At 42.6% G+C, this 22,498-nt stretch overlaps 1 protein-coding gene across 3 annotated transcripts in view; it reads left to right on the top strand.

Moving 5' to 3' along the window:
* Synpo2 (synaptopodin 2) overlaps positions 1-22,498 on the top strand; it is a 151,896-nt gene that overhangs the window by 98,496 nt on the left and 30,902 nt on the right. For 2 of the 3 annotated variants that reach the window (XR_013110116.1, XM_034500152.2), the window contains exons 2-4: positions 7,381-7,532; positions 10,844-11,637; positions 13,981-16,184. Coding sequence is in view for 2 of the 3 variants with exons in the window: in XM_034500152.2 (XP_034356043.1) it covers positions 7,381-7,532; positions 10,844-11,637; positions 13,981-16,184 (3,150 nt within the window). In the remaining variant the exon portion in view is untranslated. The remainder of the gene's footprint in view (positions 1-7,380; positions 7,533-10,843; positions 11,638-13,980; positions 16,185-22,498) is intronic. The other variant, XM_076933212.1, reaches the window with a different exon arrangement.

The raw sequence follows: 22,498 nt of genomic DNA, 5'->3' as shown, positions 1-22,498 counted from the left end.
CACAGACTTCTGGTAAGATCTGAGATGCTTTAGACAAGAATGATTTTGATAATACTCAGACACTATTGTTTGTCTTTTCTGACCATATTGGAATTTGTACTGTGATGGTGTAAAAGCAAGGATAAACAAACCCACTTGCACTTTGTCATTCAAGCAATGGTGACTGCCATTCCCAGGCATCACTCTCCTCCTCCTTCTCGATGCCAAAGTGCTTTGCCTTTGCTTCTCATCTTGCCACACAAAATGCTAAGAAGATGTGTGCTCAGAATGAAATGCAAACAGCTAAATGCTTGGCAAAAACGATTGATATTTATCTTTCAAGGGAAAAATAGGATTCTGAGACAGTCTCATAAGCCATTGTGAATTTGCCTGCTTCCCCACCATGAACAATTTATCCTTGATGAAATTTAGCAAGAGTTGTTGTCTTGTTCTTATACAAGGAAATGTACTAGTATTTATATTATTAATAAAATATATAATGGATGAATGACCAGTATTCCAAAATCATACCTGAAAAAAATACCTATCCAAGATATGAAATGTGTCTTCCTCTTCCTTTTCCATTCTTTATTATGAGACATGGTCTCACACTGTAGCCCAGGCTAGCCCAGTACTGACTATGTGGCTGTGCTCACCTGAAGTTCATGGCAGTTCTCTAGTCTCAGCGTCTCAAGTCCTGGGATTCCAGATGTGAGCCTTGTGCCCAGATGGACCAATGGCTTTTTTTGTTTTGGTTTTAGTTTTTGGTTTTGGTTTTTTGAGACAGGGTTTCTCTGTGTAGCCCTGGCTGTCCTGAAACTCACTCTGTAGATCAGGCTGGCTTCGAACTCAGTAATTTGCCTGCCCCTGCCTCCCAAGTGCTAGGATTAAAGGCGTGTGCCACCACTGCCTGGCTGGGGCCAATGGCTTTTAATTTAATAGAATATAAAGAAAGCTCATCACAGCAGTATGTGATTACACACTGCAATGTTATAAACTAGGGTTTGTTGACTTTAATTTGATATGAAAGGAAACTATCCAAAATTATTTTTATGCCTATTAAAGTATTCCATTTACAAATCTATACCTACCTGAAGCTTGATATTTTTTTCATGTGATTGACTAACACAAAGCCTGTGCACTCAGAAACACATAAGAGCATCAACCTGTCTTCCTCTAAGCCCAGAGATGGAAAAAGACGTTTATAGGCATGAAAAGTAATGTTGCTATTCTTACTAAATAATCTGCCTTAGAAAATATGACTAAAGGCACTCATGAAAAAAACACATTTTATGCTAAATATTTATTTTATTTATGCTAAGTAGTTATTTTAAAGCAAACAAATAAGATTTAAATTTCTCATTTTTATTTCTAATATTACAAACACCAGTGGCTAGAACCTACAAAATGGAGTATCTTTGAAGTTTGCTCTCATCTTGAGGAGTGCTGATGGCTCCTAAGATTTGTTTTTGATAATCGCCACCATAAGGTTACATAATGTTAAATGTTGATAGTGGCCTAAATTAAATTCTCACTTACTAATATGTTAGATGTGAATGTGTGGCCAGGCCTCCCATTAAAGGGTTCAGTCTCCCTGACACAAATTCCCCTCACCCTGCCGCAGCCGTGCTGCTCTGCCTGGGTCTCTGGAATGAACTCTTTCTGAAAGAGCACATGGGTTTCTGCATCTCACAGGTCCACTAAAAACAAGTTATATAACATTCTGAATGACTTAGGATCACTGCTTATTTTATTTGACTTAATTTTGTAGGATTCTAATAACCCTTGCTGTTTATTTTACAGAAAATTGGAAGTGGTAGGCAAGCATGCACCCTTATGTGACTATGTATAGTTGATACTAATGGCAAAGCCATAGGATAAAAGCCAAGATCTAAAAGCACATGAAATCTTAACAGCAAGAAACACTAGAAAAGGCTCAGAACACCGAGCCTTATATACATACATATGCATCTATACGCATGAACAATCTGTTGCACGCTTACACATATGTCCATATGTCCACATTTGCAAACAATCATATATACTCTATACACACATACACATGCATTCACACACACAAACAATCATGCATAGTCACAAATACCATATACACATGGCTTACCTATAGGTTCTTCAAAAAAAAAAAAACTTTTTAAAAAAAATTTGAAAATATCTTTTTGAGAATTTCAAATATGAGTATTATATTTATTGTTTTTTCCCTTTCCCTCTAAATTCATGGGCTGTTTTTCTTTAGTTGTCAACACACAAGCACACACATATAAGTCTGTTTCATATTGCTTTTGTGTGTGTGTATATATGTATGTATTTAGGACCAACATCTTGGTATTAGATAACCAGTTACAGGCTCATCCCTGGGGAAGACTAATCCTCCCTCCCAGCAGTCATTAGTTCTGCATCTACCAGTGAGGCCTTGTGATCCACAATGGCACATTAACAATAGTATGGCTGCTCAGATAACTGATTTCTTATTAACAAAATACAGAGGCCGAGGCAGCATGCACAAGGCCTGTGCATGTCTAAGCCAGTTGGGGTACCAAGGCTGAGAGAGAAGTAGATACAACCTCCCATTCCTAACCCAGATGCTATCTCCAACTGATAACTACCCACCAAGAAAAATTAATTTTTTTCCACTGGAGACTCACAGATTATGTAAGTCACACTTAAGGGCAGGCCCCATGCCCAGCAGTAGTTGGCCCATGCAAAACAAACTCAATGGTATTCCAGAGTGTTTTCTGTCCCTTCATTTGGCTTTTTTTTTAAACTTATAGTTTTTTGGTTATAAATTATAGTTTCCAATTTTGTCTTTCCATGGTATTTCTGTGTGTTCAAATGTGAGTCTCTGCATCTGTATGTGTTTCTTGTGCTTTTTTTTTTTTTCAGTTCTTTTTTTTTCCCCTCTTGGTTTGTTTGTTTTGTCCAATTCTGGATTATTTTTTATTTTACTTTTTAAAATGTACATTTGTTTTCTAATGAGAGAGAGAAAAGAAAAGGTATGGATTTGGGGAGGTGAGGGGATCTAGGAAGAACTGGGTGGGGGAGGAGAAACTGTAATCAGAACATATTTGTCTTAGTTAGGGTTTTACTGTTGTGAACAGACACCATGACCAAGGCAACTCTTATGAGAACAACATTTAATTGGGGCTGGCTTACAGGTTCAGAGGTTCAGTCCACTATCATCAAGGCAGGAACGTGGCAGCATCTGGGCAGGCATGGTACAGGAGGAGCTGAGAGTTCTGCATCTTCATCTGAAGGCAGCTAGCAGAATACTGACTTCCAGGCAGCTAGGACAATGGGTATTAAAGCCCACAGGCACAGTGACACACCTATTCCAACAGGGCCACACCTTCTAATAGTGCCACTCCCTGGGCCAAGCATATATAAATCATCACAATATTGTATTGAAAAAAATGTACTTTCAATAAAAAAGGAATTGAAAGCACTCATGATGAAGAATTATTTAGTAATAGGTTGTGTGTTCAGTGGACAAATATAGAGTGAGGCTGGGAAAACCCAAATGAGTTCTGCTTCTGCCTTTTCCTTATCAATTCCAACTGAACAGACTGTTTATTAAGTTAATCCTTTATAAGTTTTAGCCACGCTCCCCCACCTTATCTGTGGTTAGAATCCGTGCCCACATGCAGGCTCTGCCACTGAGCTACATCCCTGGGGCACGGGTGCATTTTTTTTTTTTCTTAATACATGCTTTTTTTTTAATGATCTCATTAAAAGGTACTTTTTTTCTAATTCTGTATAAATGTTTATTTTTTTAAAAAAAGAATCTCCCTATATAGTTTAAAACCTCTGTGCAATCTTTCATAATTTAATGCAATAAAAAAAAAAGTATGCCCAGGGACATATCCAGCACAGGCTCCGGTCTACTCGTGTTTTCTGAGAGAGCTAAGACGTTTACATTCTCAGAGAAGAATGAGAGGTGAAAAATACCATTCCATGTTTGTAGCTGTGGGCCTTCTAATGTCGTGGCCCTGGCTTCGTCTCATTGTACAGCGGCTGCCTTGCTGCTGGTTTTCTGCCTGTGGAATAGCATCAGTATGCAGCTTCCTAAGCTCTCGGCCCCTGGATTAAAGCCCTCAATCCTGACACAGTTATTGTTCTAGGAATACTTCCAGAGTTGCCACCAGGAATGCATTTTACTTTTATGGTGACTTGTTCCTAAGGGTAAGAACAGCCATCCAAAAGGAAAAGTTTTTTATTCAATAAATATCACACAGGATTGTTGACAGGTCTGGAAGGGCGGAGTTTGGGAAGGGCCTCCAGTTAGTGACCTCAAAAATGGGGAGGAACTGTCTGCCTAAGGGATTGGCAGCCCTTGGCTTAATAAGGAAAGTGAGGAGCTGGGGCGTGCCTGAGATCTCAGCTGGGTCCAGTTTTCAATAACAGCCATGGAACTTAGGAACCAGAAAAGAATCACCCAGCAGACTAGCACCAGCCAAATGGTGGAGGCTGCACCAGTGAATGACTCTCTTCTTAGCTCAATTCCAAATAAAAGTTTCAGCCTGGGATGAAGGCATAGGCTTAGAATCTTAGCACATAGGAAGAGGAGGCAGGAAGATCAGGAGTTCAAGGCCAGCCTGGGTTAGAAGAGATCCTGTTTCATAATAAATACATAGATAGAAAGAAAGAAAAAAGAAAGGAAGGAAGGAAGAAAAGAAAATATGATAGATGGATGGATGGATGGATGGATGGATGGATGGATGGATGGATGATGGATAGATGGATGGATGGATGGATGGATGGATAGATGGATGGATAGATGGATGGATGGATGGATGGACAGATGGATGGATGGATGGATGTTTCTTACATGTGCACCTGCTGCGCTGTACTCCTTGGCTTGAGAGTGCCTGGGAAAACTGATTTTGTTTTGTCAGCCTCTGTCACACACACATAGTACACTAGAAAGCCAGGGCAAGAGTGGAGTTACTCATTGCTTTGCCAGACATGTCCCCTGACAGTTCATTTACTCTGTTCTGTGCTATTGAGAATTTGTTTTGCTTCTTGCACTGAACATCTCACTTGGTTTATTATTTACTCTGTTCTAGTTTGCCCTTTGGTATCCTTTCCTTTCATACAATATATTTTGTTCATAGTCCTTCCCCTCCCCCAACTGCTACCAAGTCCAGCTTTGTTACTTTTCTCTCAAAAAGAAAGAAGGAAAGAAAGAAAGAATAAAGAAAAACAACACCCCCCCCCCCAATCAAACCAATTTAAAAAGAAAAGGAAGTTAGTCATTTAGGACAGCAACATGGCAAGGAAACTATTGCCATTCTTTTTGAGGCAGTGTCTCACTCACAGGAATCCTTCTGCCTCAAACTTGAGAGTTCTGGGATTATAGGTGTGCACCACCCTGCCTGTCTTTTCTGTGGCTCTTGGGGTGTAATAGTTCTATTTTGCAGACAAACATGGAGGTCAGTGAAGCAGATCCCCGTAGTTAGTTGGGAACACAGGACGCACACGCTGAAGGAATGTTGGTGACTCCGAGGCTGAAGCTTCCGCTTACTCAGACTCCGTTAAAAGCTCTACTTGACAACCATCAGCGCCTTGATAAACTGCACGCTTCCCGATGAGCAACACATGCTCGCACGATAAACAACTCTGTAATGCTGGGGACTTGTTTATCTTCTAGGAATCAGTTTCTCATCTTGTTCTGCAAGCTCATTAAAGCTGCTTAAAACTCCGTTGTTTGATTGTTGAGAAAGGGAACCTCTGACTAAGATTGGGCCGTGAAGGACCCAGAATGCAGAATCCATCCCAACGCTCTGTGGCCTGGACACCCTTAGGCCTGAAGACTCAAGTTGACAGTGCATAGTGTTAGAACACAGCAAAAGTTAAGGCCACAGGACAGATGGACAGGAATTAGAACTATCCAGAGCAAAGAGCAGAGCCATTGCCAAGTCAAAGTCCAGCAGACCCAGAGGGAGGCCTTAGCCCTTATGTCTTGTTCCCCACGCTCTCTGAACTCTTGCTAGTGTTTTCTCTCGACCGACTCCAACCACCAGGAGCCAGAATGCAAGGGAGCAGCCTATCAGTCTCCAGGGCCACTGCACAAGGGAACTGAGGATAATAATACAGCATTTCAGCAGGATCATAGTTACACAGGACGCTAGCTGCTATCATCTGCAGAGCTAATGGGACTCCTGCCATTACACTGCTGTTCCGGAGTCTCTTTAGGGTTTGTACTTAGTTGGTTTTCTATCACATCTGGTGGTAGGCCCTATGTACGGGGCTGTTATTTCCATTTTTTATATTTCTTAATTATCAGCAATTTGTCTTTTCTCTAAAATTTGCCCTTACTTGCATGTCCTGACTGGTTTTTTGTTTGTTTATCTGTCTGTCTGGTTGGCTGCTTGGTTTTTGTTTTGAAACAGGGGGGTCTACCCAGGTAGCCCTAGTTGACCTGGAACAGTCTATGTAGAACAAAACTGGTTAAAGTGCATTTGCCACCATGCCTGGCTGAATGGTTCATTTTAATCAGAGACTTCCTCCTTGGACTTACTCTTTAATATCCCAGTCACGTGCTTTCCTTGGTTCTAGGAGCTTTTCAGCATTTCATGTGTCTGCATCACCAGCTCCAACATCAGCTTCCTGCAGTCAGCACTCCAAGCTTCTGAAGCCACTTCCTGCATCCACAGAAACATCCAGTGTCTTCCTCCTCTCCCCCATTCTTTCTTTCTTTATTTTTTATTCTGGCTCCTTCACCATGGTTTGCTTTGTCCACTTCCTATTTCCTTCCAACATTATGAAGTAATACTATTATTGTGGTAATTCATAAATGGCTTGTGTATATGTGTGTATGTGTACATGTCTGTGCATGCATGTGTATGTGTGAGTGTCCATGCGTGTGATGTGTACCCATGTGTGTGATATGTGTATGTGTGTGTGTACGTGTGCCCATGCGTGTGATATGTGTATATGTGTGTATGTGTGTGTGCCCATGTATATGACGTGTGCCCATGTATGTGATGTGTGTGTATGTGTGTGTGAAGGTGTGTGTGTGCCCATGTGTGTAATGTGTGTATGTGTGTGTAGGCATATGTGTGTGCCCATGTGTGTGATGTGTGTGTATGTGTGTAGGTGTATGTGTGTGCCCATGTGTGTGATGTGTATATATGTGTGCGTGCCCATGTGTGTGATATGTGTGCCTGTGTGTGCATGTGTGTGTTCCCATGTGTGTGATATGTGTGTATATGTGCCCTTATGTGTGTATGTGTGTAGGGGGTGTGGTATGTGTGTGTGTGTGAGGTCAGAATTGGATTTATAATTTCTACATCTCCAGACCTTCTCCCTTAGAGAAGGTGACATAGTCTCCACCAGTTATGTGATTCTATTGCATCTGTTTTTCCCTCCTCCTCCTCCTCTCAGATTCGAAGCCAGAGCAAGGCATCGGGCTCCGGGCTGTGCGAAGGAGATGAAGTGGTGTCCATCAACGGTAACCCTTGTGCAGACCTTACCTACCCTGAGGTCATTAAGCTCATGGAAAGCATAACGGACTCTCTTCATTTGCTTATTAAAAGGTAAAGCAAATTTGTTAGAAGAGTTATTTGTTTCTTGAAGTTAAGCGGGAATGATTCTATGTCCATGCATGTAGATAGTTATGAGGCAACTGGTAGTGCCGTGTAGAAATCCAGGACAGGTACACAGATCATCACAGTGTTTGAAAGCAAGCAGATCCATTCAGTGGGGCTTTAGTTGAGAATTAACTTGAAAATCTTTGTTTCAGGTACTTTGTTGAAAAACGTAGGTATTTCAGACCACATTTTTAGAAAGATCTGTGTATTAACCATAACAGTACCTTTTCCAAGGTGAGGAGTTTCTGTAAATCCAGGATTATAATTCTTAGATCCGAAGATGAATTGAAAATGTTTGAGCATTAATTAGGTGACTGATGTAATAATTTTTCATGCCAAGATCAAGCCTCCAGGGGTGGGGTACAAAAAGCTTATAAGTAAATTTTCTCTGGTCAGGACTGCCAATAAAACTTACTTGGATAAGGAGTAGCAGGCTAGATGAAGACTTGGTGCTGTCAAGGCATTGTTTACAGTGCAGAACACCCCTTACCCCGTGTGGAACATGAGTCCACACGTGTGCAGCGTATGTAAGAGGGCATGTTCATTGTATATAAATATTGTTCATTGTATGTAAATATTTTCTCTTCAACCTCTTCCTGCATACTTACAATGTTGCCCTTTGCTTTTAAAAGTGTCCAGTAAAAAAGTAACTATTTAAAAACCAAAAAACAGGAAACAAAATGAAAACTGGAGAAGGAATGTTGCTCAGAGAGCATGCACTTGCCCCCATTCTGTGTAAGAATTCTAAACATTTGCAGCGTCCCCGGGTCCCCCTTTGCAAATGATCTGCGCATAAAGAGAGAATTGGTCTTTTCTACTGTGTTCTCTTTTCTTGCCTTTATTGACTTAATGAGGCCAGTTTCTCTGGAACACACATTTGTCTGGGACATGTTCTTCTGGTTCCAGTTTCCATTATGATATTATCACAGGAGAGAACATTTGGTTTAAAGCTCAAACTTAGGTACCTACCCCATTTTTAGAAACAAGTAGACTTGTTCTCTGCTGCTCTGAATAGTGAGGCTCACAATTTGTTTTGTCTTTCTCTTAAGTATTTTAAATTTCCAAGCTATAGTAAATTGGGCTGGAGAGAGGGAACAGTGGTTAAGAGCACCTGTTGCTCTTTCAGAGATGTGAATTCGATTCTCAGTACCCACATGGCGCCTCAAAACTGTCTGGCATGCCAGTCGTAGGGGATCTGATGCCCTCTCCTGACTTTCAGGGTCTCCAGTCATGAATGTGGTACAGGCAGGCCAAACACTTACACACTTATTTTATTAAAACATAAAATAAATCAATCAACATTTAAAAAAAAAAAAAGATAACCAATGTGATTTGGATGAAACGTCCAGTTTCTGAGCCCCAGAGTAGCATCCCTGTGGACATCTGCCCATGTTTCTAAAGCTGGGAGTCCTCAGTCACATCACAGACAACTATCTTCAGAGGACCAGAGTTTGACTTAGTTACCCAGAGAGGTAATTTAAAACAAAATGCCACCCTGCCTTTTACTACCAAATCTTTATTACCTTAGATTTTTCTTAAAATCACAAGAAATCATAAGCAAATGATTTTCTAATTATCCACATTGCAAGACTGTGTACCTATGTGTATGTATCTCCCTCTTATGTCTTTATAATTTTTTTTATCTACATGCTTCTATTTTATTTCAGCTCCCAAGAAATATTAGCACTGGGCTTGTTTGCCTTTATCCCAGTCTGTAAGGCTAGAATGAGTTGATATCACTCCCTTCTCAGAAGCCTAATTGATGAGTAAAATAATTCAAAGTTATTTCAGCTATCTTTATCCCAAAGTCTGCTAGATTAAACATCCTGTCTGGGCTTTGGTACTCTCAAATTTAGTTAAGTGGAAGTATTTATCATTTCCTACCTAAGAGTGAAGTACCTGGATCAGTAAGCTTGTGCCTATAATCCAAACACTTGGGAGGCTATGACAGGACGATCTTCATGACTTGAAGCCTAGGCTACAGAGTGAATGCCGGGCCAGCTTAGTCTATAGTGTAAGACCCAGTCTCAAAAAGTAAAATGAAGAATAGCCTAATCTGCTAACAACATGTTTTTAAAAGTATCATTTTAAAACAGCATATCATTATGGAACTTTTCAGGTGACTTGCATAGAGAAAGCAACAACTGTTTTGATTTTTGTCAGGTTCTTCCAGATGCAGTCAAAACCACAGTTAGAGGTAAACATACTGTACATTGGCCTGAAATCCCGCTTACACATAATTCTAGAGTAAATTCCTTTGAGTAGAAGAGAAGTGAGGTTATCCGCCCTTGTGTGGATGATCCCTGCACTAGTTAGGATCCATCCCAAGGGAGCAAGAAGGGGAGAGAGAGAGCTGCTACTGCCTTGAACATTTACAGGTTTGGGAGGTGAAGGTGTGTCCTACAGCCGCTCTGTGAATGACACTTTTCTCATAGACGCACTTAGAGCTCGGAGATTTAGAAAGAAGTCATTTGACTCCTGAACTGATGCTGCTTTTCACAAACCCAAAGATGTGAACTTGACGCTGAATGGATAGGTTTGCCTCAGAGGAGACTATGAAATAATAGCTCTGGTCTCCTTAGCAGAGAAAAAGAAAGTCCGAGAACAAAGACTCTACAAGGACAAGTGTTGCAGGTGGCAAGCACAAATAGGAGGGAAGTCACCTCAGAGTATAAATACCCAATGGCTTAGCAATCCATCCCAGCAGAGAAAGGATGGATCTTTGCATAGGCTGCACTCCCATTTGCACCAAACTGCTCTTTACACAGGCTGGCATCCACTATGCTCACTAGTGCTTAGAAATAAGCTTCTGTTTCATTTTTTCAAGAATATACCATATCTAAAAATTGTATTCTGGTTGATTTGAAGCTCTGAATGTGTCTATGAGACTTGATAATATCTACTCTATAGGACACGGAAGTTCCTGGTCATCTATAACAAACATGGTTTGTCGGAGAACCCCAATTTCAAATGAGGGACACACATAGCTACACCCTGTGCTTTTTACGATCAAGTTTGGATTAAAGATGAGTTCAGACTTCAAAGCTTTTTGTAAGCATTTTTCTTGTGCCTGAGAGACAATCTTATCTCAGAGCTCTTCAACAGCCCTGTAATGTACCAGCAAGTTCTGTTTTCTAAGATGTTGAAGTTATTGGAGGAATTTTTATTGTATCTTCCATGAGACATCATATAAGTTGGGGGAAATTCCTTGGCAGGTGGGACACATGCTGACTAACTAGGATTATTTTTGTGTGCAGACCCTCTAGTGGAGCAAGTGAGACTTTGGAATCCGAAACAGAAAATACAAACCATCAGCATCTTACCCATGAGGGGCCCATGGAAAGTACCACCCTACAGATTCAGCAAGCCACCAAGACCCAGAGCAAAGACTTCTTTCTTGCTCCAGTCCAGACTAGAGTTCCCCTAACTGAGGACCAAGAAAATGCCTGGGGTTATACAGAATGTGCAAAACAAGAACAAGCTCCCCAGATGCTCGGCTCCCAAGAAGGACACTTGGTAGAAGAGGTCATCTTAAGAAAAAAGGCAGAAGCAGGCCCTGCAGGCCATGTGGTTGAGCTACAGCTGTCCCTCTCAAAGGAAAGGCATCAATGCACCAGTGGCCCTATAGTGACTCTCCAGGGAAATGAAAAATTCAAGTCTCCAGACTCAGACTGGAGCTCACAGCATGAGAGGACTGTCCACATAAATTCGATCCCTGCTCCTGAGAAAGCAGACACTTCTCTGACGTCCGGCACAACAGTCCAGACCTCCAGTGGCCGAGAGTTGAGTGTGATCCAGGGAAGAGACCCAGGAGGCGCAGGGCTGCCCCAGGTGGAAGTGATTCTAGATTGCTCTGACAGCCTGAAGGCTGAAGAGTGCAGGCTGCAGACAGGAAGGGGGTGTGTGGTTTCTCCCGTGGAAGGAGGGCGGTCAGAAGCGCCTCCTTCTCTGGTCTCCTTTGCGGTCTCATCAGAAGGCACTGAGCAGGGAGAAGATCAACGCTCAGGAAAGGATCACAGCCGACCACACAAGCACAGAGCACGACATGCTCGTAAGTCCTGCCATGGGCTGGGGCGGATGTCAGGGGAACTGGGATTTTAGTATGTATTTTACTAGCTGGACTGTATGAATTTTTTAAAAAAGAGTTTTCTCATGCCTTTTACTATCTTTAATGTTTATTTAATGCACAAAATAATAAGTATAAATAGTGTGGAGAATACCAGTTTTTAAATTAGAAGCAGTAAATTTGAACTTTAGATTAGACTTAAATGTTTTTCATAAACTTTATTTTATGCCTAAATGTTTTTCATAATCTTCATTTTATCCCCAAAGATTCAGGGACTGTTAAAGAAATATGAAATATGCCTCTTTTATTTGTTGAAGAATGTTATGGCATTTTTGTGTTAAAATAGTTGAAAAGGATTGGAAACTATGTGGACTCAGTTTAAATGACAAAAACAATTCACCCTCCTGAGGTGCCTTTAACGCGGTTTCCACACTGATGTTAAAAGCAGAGCTTCATTTTGGAAAAAAAAAAAAAATTCTGCGGCTTGATGATGCTTGCAGAAGTGTTTGACAGACAAGGGCAAGTGTGATGCCCAGCAGTTACACGATCCTTGATCCTTGCTGTTGTGTAAGCCTCACTAGGTGGCAGCGCACTTCACCACCTTCCAGACTCAAGTCTCCAGGGCCATGTGCCGGCAGCTCCATGTTCTCCCTTAGGAAATGTGCTTAGTGCAAGGCCGCCTATGCCATTTTCTCTTATCTGGAGTACTAAGGTCACGAACGGAATGAGGTCGAGAGCTGTAGCTTAAGTGCCGCTATTATTATTTTTCTTTCATATACACTGTTCTTTTTCTCTATTTCACAAACTTCAGCTGTTCACTCTGAGGATGCACAGGCTGACTGGTACACAATAGCAGTGAGCGTGGGTCCTCAGAGTAGCACATCGGCCTTCTAGCCCCCGTTGTCCTTTGGGTGTGTATTTTTAGCACAGCCATTTGAAGCTCTGTTGGCAAGCGCCAATAGCCACTCCTTCTACTTTAGGCACCCTCGCATATATAGCACATCAAACCTGAGTATTATGATGACGCCATGTGCATATTTCACATGGTGGCTGTGAGCAGACAACTGTGCAGTTGTTACTGTCAGTTTAATAGCAAGCTGTAATATCACTAGTCCAAAAAGGATCATACTTAAGACTGGCCAGATTTTGGACTATTTTGTCTGCACAAAATTTGACCACCAGACAAATATCTGTATGTTTTCTCTAAAATTATTTGCTCTCATTTTATCTTTTTATTGTTGTTATCGTTCAATTGACCAAGTCTGACTTTTAACAAGAACTAATTTTAATCATGAAATGTCTAATTTTTCTGATATCTTCCTCTAACTCAGGAATGATAAATGATAAAAATTTATTTGTGGAGCATACTCATTAAAGTGATTAAATTAGTTGATTCTATAAATTAAGTTGACATTAATTTGCTTTTTATAATAAAATGAAAATATAAAGTTCTGCCATTTTAAAACTGCTAAGTTCTTTTTTTAATGGCTCAATTGTTACATCAGTTTCAATGTTAGTTTAAAAAACCTCAAGACATATAATTTTTAAACTTTCCCAAGGTTTCCGTTTATTCTTTCTGCAGCTTAAACAGGATTACATTTACAACAGCCTGTTAATTTACAGAATTGTGTAGATGGTGTCAAACCTAGATGTTCACAATGTTCTGGTACTCTGAAATACAACTTGTTATTAACTCAGTACTGTCAATTATTAATTCAGTATTGTGTGCTCATATTAATTCAGCGGCACAATGGGAAGATTTGAGGTGGTTGCCAAAGTAAAAAAGAATTTAAAAACTTAAATATTTAAATGCATTGCATTGAAATATTCAGTTTTAACATTTCACATTTAAATGTGGCAGGACAAAGTCCATCTTGTTTTCAAAACATATTATGATCCTAAAGTATTTTCTTTTTAATACAGTCATAGCCTATTAACTGACAGTTCCAAGCCTATTTTTATTAAAGCTTAAGAATGTGGGGGTGTGTGGGGGAAGGTGATCTATGTTCCAAGTCAGCGCATCTAAAGCTGTGTTAATGGGAGTAAATGGGACAAGATGTCGTTCTGTGCTATACATCACCGTTATGTAAGTGCAAATTTGAAATGAAATCAAACGTGGTATAGTGCTAGGTCACGTGCACTCCCAGAACACACGGGGGGTGGGGGGAGGGATGAATGAAAAAAATAAATGAGTTAGATCTCTTCAAATTTCAGTACCTAACTATAATGTCTTTATATATTCATTATTCATTTTCCCCATTGGGAATCATTTTTTGTGCATTATTCTCTGCATTCATCAATTCAGTACAATTTGTATACTTCCCCTAGGGCTCAGGAGGAGTGAAAGTCTATCTGAAAAGCAAGTGAAAGAAGCAAAGTCTAAATGCAAAAGCATCGCCCTCCTCCTAACAGATGCTCCCAACCCAAATTCCAAGGGGGTGTTGATGTTTAAGAAGCGAAGGCGAAGGGCCCGGAAGTACACCCTAGTCAGTTACGGTACTGGCGAGCTTGAGCGAGAGGAGGAGGAGGAGGACCAGGAAGCAGGTGACAAGGAGGAGATAAGTGACGTTGCATTTCTTGGAACCAGTGAGTCGGAAGTGGATGAGGAGTTACTCTCTGACATTGACGACAACACCCAAGTTGTGAACTTTGATTGGGATTCAGGACTGGTGGACATTGAAAAGAGACTGAGCCGAGGGGACAAGATGGAGATGTTGCCAGACACCACAGGCAAGGGAGCGCTCATGTTTGCCAAGAGGAGAGAGAGGATGGAACAGTTCACAGCCCAAAATGAAGAGGAGAAGACAGGTGGGATGGCAGGTGGAGGACCAGATGCCCTGCAGACAGACGGTCTGAGAACCATGACTTCTTTTCAAAGAAAAGAGGAATCCGTAAGAATGCAGAGTTCTGTGAGCGAAAGATCCTTCCAGATGGGATGCAATCTTGCCAGTGTGCCACAACAGAATGGCTTCAGTGCTGTGTCAGAGACAGCAGGGGCCCAGAGGATGATCCCTATGAATAGAACCGCCAAGCCCTTCCTGGGATCCATGACCCAGCCAGCAGCACCATTCTCCCCAACACGGAGTGTGACAAGTCCCATCTCTGACTTCCCTGCTCCGCCGCCATACTCTGCGGTCTCACCTCCACCGGAAGCCTTCTCCAGGGGGATATCCAGCCCAGTTGCTGGCCCAGCACAGCCCCCTCCATGGCCCCAGCCTGCTCCATGGTCACAACCAGCCTTCTATGATTCATCTGAGCAAATAGCTTCCCGTGATGAGAGGATCGCAGTGCCAGCTAAAAGAACGGGAATACTGCAGGAAGCCAAAAGACGAGGCACAACAAAACCCATGTTTACTTTCAAAGAAACCAAAGTGAACCCCAACCCCGAACTCCTGTCACTTCTTCAAAATGCAGAAGGCAAGCGAGGTACGGGAGCTGGTGGGGACTCTGGGCCGGAAGAAGACTACCTCAGTTTAGGGGCAGAGGCTTGTAACTTCATGCAGAGTTCTGCCAAACAGAAGACCCCACCTCCTGTCGCTCCAAAGCCTGCAGTCAAGTCTTCCTCTTCCTCTCAACCAGTAGCCCCAGTTTCTCCAGTCTGGTCTCCAGGAGTGGCTTCAGCCCAGCGTCCTGCCTTCTCTACATCAAACCCACCAAACCCACCAAACACACCGCAGGTCACTGCTGTGTCCTCCATCAAAATAGCCCAGCCTACCTGCCCTCCTGCCCGGCCCGCGAGTGCACTGAACCTGGCTGGTCCCTTCAAAGGTCCCCAAGCAGTAGTGGTCAGTCACAACTACACACCCAAGCCGTCAGCACCCACACCATTAGTAAATGCTGCTCCTGCTGGTACAGGGGGACCATCCAATGAGCTTCCTGGAATGAGTGGGAAAGGAGCCCAACTTTTTGCTAAAAGGCAATCTAGGATGGAGAAGTATGTGGTAGATTCCGACACAGTGCAGGCCCACACAGTTCGGGCCCAATCTCCCACTCCATCCCTGCCTGCCAGTTGGAAGTACTCCTCCAACGTCCGAGCACCCCCTCCTGTGGCCTACAATCCTATCCATTCCCCCTCTTACCCACTGGCTGCTATCAAGTCTCAGCCACCGGGCGCCCAGGCCTCCAAAACGAGCAAGAAAAAGGGCAAGAAACCTCTTAACACTTTGGATGTCATGAAGCACCAACCGTATCAGCTCAATTCGTCTTTGTTTACCTTTCAACCCCCTGATTCAAAGGATGGCCTCCCTCAAAAGTCAACGGTTAAGGTCAGTTCAGCCCTGGCCATGAAGCAAGCCCTCCCTCCCCGGCAGGCGGAGGTTGGCTCTCCCACAAATGCGCAGGCTTCTTCTGTGTACTCGGTACCGGCCTATACCTCTCAGCCCAACTTCTTTGCGGAGGCCACCTCTCCAGTCAGCGCATCCCCGGTGCCTGTGAGTGTCCCCACCTCTCCAAAGCAAGAATCGACCTCTACATCCTATTTCGTGGCTCCAAGGCCGAAGTTCTCAGCCAAGAAAAGTGGGGTCACAGTTCAGGTGTGGAAACCGTCAGTTGTGGAAGAGTGATCTTGTAGCTGAAGCTGAGTGTCCACTTTGCTTGAAATGAATCGTTTGCAGTGTTGAGTCCCCAAGAATGCTTAGCAGATCCTCACCTCACTTAATATCAGCTATATTTACCTCCCAATCTGGGTCCAAGAAGCATAATAATATGTTTTTGGGTCAAAACCCCAACTCAGTTTGACTTAAAATAATATATTTATTTTCTTTGCACACTTCAAAGTATCTGTGATATCCCAAAACAGGCATGTGCAGATACATCAAGTAAGCAGGATACTTAGGATTTTATGCTTTAGTTATAAGCAGTAATCAGTGTAACCAAGCTTGGGGACACGGCCTTTATGTAATATCCCAGCTGTGCTCCTATAGTGGAAGGTGAATGTCATGAAAATATAACATGATGTCTAGGATTCCCTTCCAGTTGTTAGCTCTATTTCTGGTATTAAAGAAATATAAAATCTCTCAAGGGCAGGCGCGGCTCTGCTCAGTCACCTCAGACGCCTGTTTGCTGCCACCGAGAAGGTACTCTGAGGCTTGTCGGGGTTGATGTAGGTTAGCAATAATAGGTTGTAAGGCACAGTGCACTCACTCTGTATTGGGCTCTCTACGAGATGTCCTTGCACACACTGGCTCACTTCAGAAGACACATTTGAAGTCATTAGTGTTGGGAGAGAAATCTTGTTATCTTTAGAAATGGCTTCCCACAGTCCCTCCCCTTTTCTTAAGGAACCATTGAGTATATCTCCCCGTTTGCCGGTGAAGGCCCTGAGGCAAAGGGTAGGTAGCACAGTAGAATGGAGTAACATCCAAAGGAGAATGGACACAAAGTAACACAAAGTAGCTATTATTTTACTCTGAAGTCTGAGGGGCAGACAGGTTACTGACCACAGGAGCCAGTGCATGCAGACAAAGCAAGAACGGTTGAGAGCCTCTTTGGGTGACCTCCCAGATTTTTTTTTCTTCTCACTTTTAATTTACTCCTTGACACGTGCTTCCTCCACTGTCCCTTGCAATTCTGTTCTTGCACCTTTATTTTCTTGTTTCTATTTGATGAACCAGCATAGTTTGAAGAAGGTTACCTTGTAAACTTGGATTGGTTACACACCATGCTGTCATCCAGCTGGCCATGAGGTTAGTAATGTTACTGATGGCAGACCTGAAGACCTTTCTCATATCTATTTTAAGTCTCAGTGTAACCAACCACGGAAAATATTCCATGTGAGTTAGTGGAGGGAGGTGCAAAGAATCACCACAGCTCCAGGGGAAGCCCGCTTTGCACAGGCGATGTCTAGAGACTTCGTGTAAAGACTTGGCTGGTTTAAGGGCGCACATCGCCATTTCGGTCTCAAGATATCTGTGCTCCTGTCTTCTGCTGCCAATGCCCTTCTGCTGTATTCCACTATTCTATTAAAATGTTACCTTCTTCTTTATCTGTTCACTGTATGTGTTTTTAAAGGCTTCATGTATGACTTGGCTCTGATCTTAATCATGTCTCTAATATTTCTCTTATAGCATCTGAATTTCCCTATGGAGAGCATCTATTTCTTTTGGGGAGCATCCACTGTGAGACTGTCAGTTTTAGGTATTCCCAAAACATAATGAGAGGTGGGTCAGCTGCAGAGCAATGGGACGGACTGCGCTGCTTTTCTCTCTATAACCCTCCCCCCATTGCATTTGGTGGAGATACAACCCCGGCAGTGATTTTGTCTCTATTTGCCTTTATGGAAATCAATTAGGAAGATTCTTATAGGTCACAGGGGGCAACCGGTCTCTTATACAATAATACCTGTATCATTCACTGCCTGCGTAGGCAGTGTTAAATGCTGTGTGTGTGTGTGTGTGTGTGTGTGTGTGTGTGTGTATGTGTGTGTGTATGTGTGTGTCTGTGTCTGTTTTCTTATGAAACAACCATTCTTTCTTCATATGAAACAAAAAACGGGTAAATTTTTATAACTTTGCTTTGGGTTTTTTTTTTTTTTTTTTTTTTTTTTTTTTTTTTTTTTTTTTTTTTTTGAGACAGGGTTTCTCTGAGCAGCCCTGGCTTCTGAGAACTCACTCTGTAGACCAGGCTGGCCTTCAACTCAGAGATCCACCTACATCTGCCTCCTTAGTACTGGGATTCAAGATGTGCACCACCATGGTGTGGCATAACTTTGTATTCTTAACTTAGCATACATTAGATGAAAGACATGGAACTTACATGGCTGCTCTGCCACCCAGCCAACAGGTAGCTATTTTGAAATCATTGGTTCAAAGGTACCCTTATTAGTAGTGACTCAGAAGTGCCCCCAGTTATTCAGTGGCTTGTGGCATGCAGCAGTGAGAAGTACCTTAGTCCGTTCCCTGTTGTCAGGTAGTATTAGCAGAGACAATATTTGCATTCACAATTAAAGACATGGCTAATACAGCTATGTCATCTTTTTATCTAGGAACTGTCTATGGTTCTAGAAAAACTCTCTAAGGGATGTGCCAAGCATACAGACACAGTGTCTACAGTTTTTACCAGGAGGTAGCAGAGCCTCATCCAGTACTATAGGGTCCATGGGTAGAAACTAGATTGAATTCTCCAAGGGACTAAGCATGGGAAAGAAAAGACTAAGCCAATTCCCTAAGGAAGATGGGCTTCCCTCCTCCAGAGAGCTACACGCACTACTCCTCAGTTACAGCAGGGATGGCAGTGTGGCGGCTAGAAGGTTAGGACGTTGGCTCTATGTGCTGCACTATCTACTTTCAAATCTGAGTCCTGGCTTTGCCTTAGGCAAAGGTTGTTAGGGGTAGTTGGTTGGCTGGGGTGTCTAGAAAAAGCAGTTTCTTTTTTTTTCTTTCTTTCTTTTTATTTTCTGTTGGTTTGTTTTGCTTGCTCCTTGCCTCTTCCCTTCCGCCTTTGTTAATTCCTGAAGTTGATTTCTGTTGTCAACAACAGCGATAATGAATCCCTGAAGGTGCCTTGTTTTGAGTGCCTGAAGAACTGTACCCAGAGGGATCCACTGCATGCTTTATCCACTGAGGTAATCCCAGCCGCATCCTGACTGAAGGACTGTGCTAAATTCTCCTTTACAATGGCTCAAGCCTCTTTTCCCAGCAGGAATGAGGTACTGTGAGAAGGGCACACAATACTGAAGATTCTAGGAGGCAGGCAGGTTGTATGTAAGTACAAGCCCAGCATTTGCCCCTGTTTTATGGAAGAGCGGCATTGACACCGTGACCTAAGAACACTCACTAACCTATCTCTAACACTTCCATCACAAACACTTCTGTTTTGAGAGCGGATAAAACACAGTGTACATATTGAGACTATTCACTGTCACATTTTTAGAGCTATGTTTTATAATGCGCACATTTGGATGATCAATCTCGAACTCATAAAGTGCTATTATTTACAGTGATTGTTGACAATACCACACATCAACAATCCCATTCAATATGCGCAAGAAGAAACTGATTATAAGCAGGGGAAAACATGTCTAAGCTATAAAGAGTTAGGTAACATAAGCTGATGTCTTATATTTTAGAGCAGTGATTCTTAACCTTCTTAATGCTGTGACCCTTTAATACAGTTCCTCATGGAATGGTGACTCCCCAACCATAAAATTATCCTGTTGCTACTTCATAGCTGTAATTCTGGCTACTGTTATAAATTGTAATGTAAATATCTGATATTCAGGATACCTGATATTTGACCCCTCTGAAAGGGTCCTTGGATCCCCCAGGTTGAGAACCATTCTTCTAGTTAGTGCCAACTTCTCTCCGTGTGGAACAGCTGCAGATCACCCCATAGCCTAGACCCGAGCATCAGTAGTCACATCTGAATGTCCTTCAAAGGAATGAACCGGCACATGAGGCTGCTCTCCTGTTTACAGTCACTGGGGAAAAGAACGCTAATGGTCCCTGCTACCTCTGAAAGCACAAAGCTCTCTGACACAGCCAGTAAAGCCTATTTTGAGTCCAGACTTAGTACTTCCTGGGTGTCACTTCAATCATTTAGCACCCATATCCCAAGGTGAGCACCTCTGCGTCAACAGTCTCTCTCAGGAGTCCCCACCAGCCAGACAGGGAGGGCATTTGAAATCAAGGTCATCAAGAAGTTGACTGTTTTCTGAAAGGCTTAGCTCTTCACCTGCTTTCAGAAGGGAAGGAGGGAGAGCATGCTCAACTCACCTGAATCAGAGTTGTTGAGTCTGTTCTTAAAAGGTTTACTGTGTATGTGTGTGTTCATAAGAAAAGTATGTAAATTCCAACCATCAATATTCCCAGAAAAACTGGCCCTTGGTGGTCTTATGTCCCGTTATCACTGGACTCTGGGGAACACAAAGATTTTTGTTAACACTTCAAAGCTGCTGGCGGAGTCAACAAGTATTCTGGGAAAATACCAAGTTGAAATTCTTCTCTCTACTTCCTACCAGAGTTGGCCTCCAGCCACAAAACAGACCAGTGAATTCCCATAAGACCCAAATAGCAGGCAAAGTGCTGAATGACCAGACACGATATATCACCCCATGCACATCCACTCCCCGACAGGAGCTCTGAGATACAATTGTTTCCTGGACAAATGAAGTCGATTTCTAAAATGTTTAAAATGTGTGTCCATATGATGTGTGCACACTAATCCAACACTTGGCACTCAGAAATCAAAGAGCCACTCAGAGGCAATTGAATGGAGAGAATTTTAATCTTAACATTGTCAAATCAGGAGTTAGGGTTGTGCTCAGACACACAGATGCAGGTTCCCAGGTCCAATCACCCAGACCAATGTGAGGAAAGAAGTCAATTCAGTCAGACGGGTCTCAGATTACTGATTTGATCAGAAGATTGGCAGCTAACAGAGTACAATGGGGGGGGTGTCTTTGTTTATCTCCTTCTTGACCTGTTTATCTACATCTGGTGTGGTTTATCACTGCCAAAATGTTAGTGTAGAGTCTCTAAGCACAGTCCCCCAAGACCTGTTCAGACTCCCTCCTTCCTGCCTCTGCCAGTGGGAGCACTCAGAAATGTTCAAAGCACTCTGCGGGGCTCTGATCTCAGGGTTCCCGCCTCCTCTGCTCCATAAGAAAAGTTCCCGCTATGTACATGAGAAACAGTTTAAAGTCAAAGGACAGTAGCTGGCCCTGCATGAAAAAGAAATGCGCCTCGTAGGAAGAAACAGAAAGTGTTCTTGGAAGTTGACATCAAAGAGTACAGTGTTGTATTCTTCTTGATGGGGGAATGACATTTCCACACACTGGACAACCCTGAATGAAGACGTGAGGTCCCTATCAGGATGTCAGTTAGGGACAGAAGCTGGGACAGCCATTCGCACAGTTTCAAAGCTTCCAAGGACTAGAGTGTAGGCAGAAGGTAGGAGAGAGATAATTAGCTTATTAATCATCTGTTATATGTCAGGCCGTCTGTGAATACATTACATAAACTGTAATGAGAATACTGACGTTTCAAAAACTTTAGCACTGGAATCACTCCAGTATCTTTCCTACAATACCCTTTTGATCGGTCGCCCAGGTAAAGAAGGTTGCATTTTTATGCCCATTTTATGGACTGTAGTTGGGAATCCCAGGCACAGAGGCTAGGGACCTTGCCCTGGGCCATACACTGTGAGCTAGCATGCCATGGATAGCGCAGTGTGTGCTCTGCCTTCTTAACCAGTCACACTGTGTTTACTCCTTGGCTTTACCCTGAGAAGGAAGGTGGTTTTCTACTTAATGGAGCTCCTGAAGTTCAGAATGGTTAATAACATGTCAAATAGGAAGTTAAACGGGAAGTAAAAATGAAGAGCGTTTCCTCTCTCTGCTTACTCTGTTGGCAAGATGCCTGTCAGTTAGATCTACCGGGAAAACTCTGAGATGCTTTTGTTCTTTCTTGGGTTCAAAGACTCAGTGTAGTTTTTGTGCAGTTCCTGAGCTTTGGATAGTGGATGAGGTAGATGAGGCATGCATACACACACACACACACACACACACACACACACACATAATCTGCTGGTCAAGTCTGTACCCCTCATACAGGACCACATGAGTTCTCACTCCAGAAGACCTGCTAGTTGTCTGTTGGGCAAGCATATTCAGCATGAAGTTCCCTGTGATGGATACATAGCTTTGGATACAATGAGTGGGCTTAGGAAGAACCCTTTCACCATAAGATAGGCCATAGATTTATATACTATGATAGGTTGACAGAAATGGAAATAATTCTCTAAGAAAGAAATATCTATTTTATAAGTTGGCAAAAAAAAAAAAAAGAAAAAAAAGAAAAAAAAAAAAAAAGGATGTGGCTCTGACAGCGAGTTTGTATGACAGGGTCAC

This window comes from Arvicanthis niloticus, chromosome 4 (assembly GCF_011762505.2).
Source record: "Arvicanthis niloticus isolate mArvNil1 chromosome 4, mArvNil1.pat.X, whole genome shotgun sequence".
Lineage (NCBI taxonomy): Eukaryota > Metazoa > Chordata > Mammalia > Rodentia > Muridae > Arvicanthis > Arvicanthis niloticus.
This window is presented reverse-complemented; position numbering and strand designations above follow the sequence as displayed.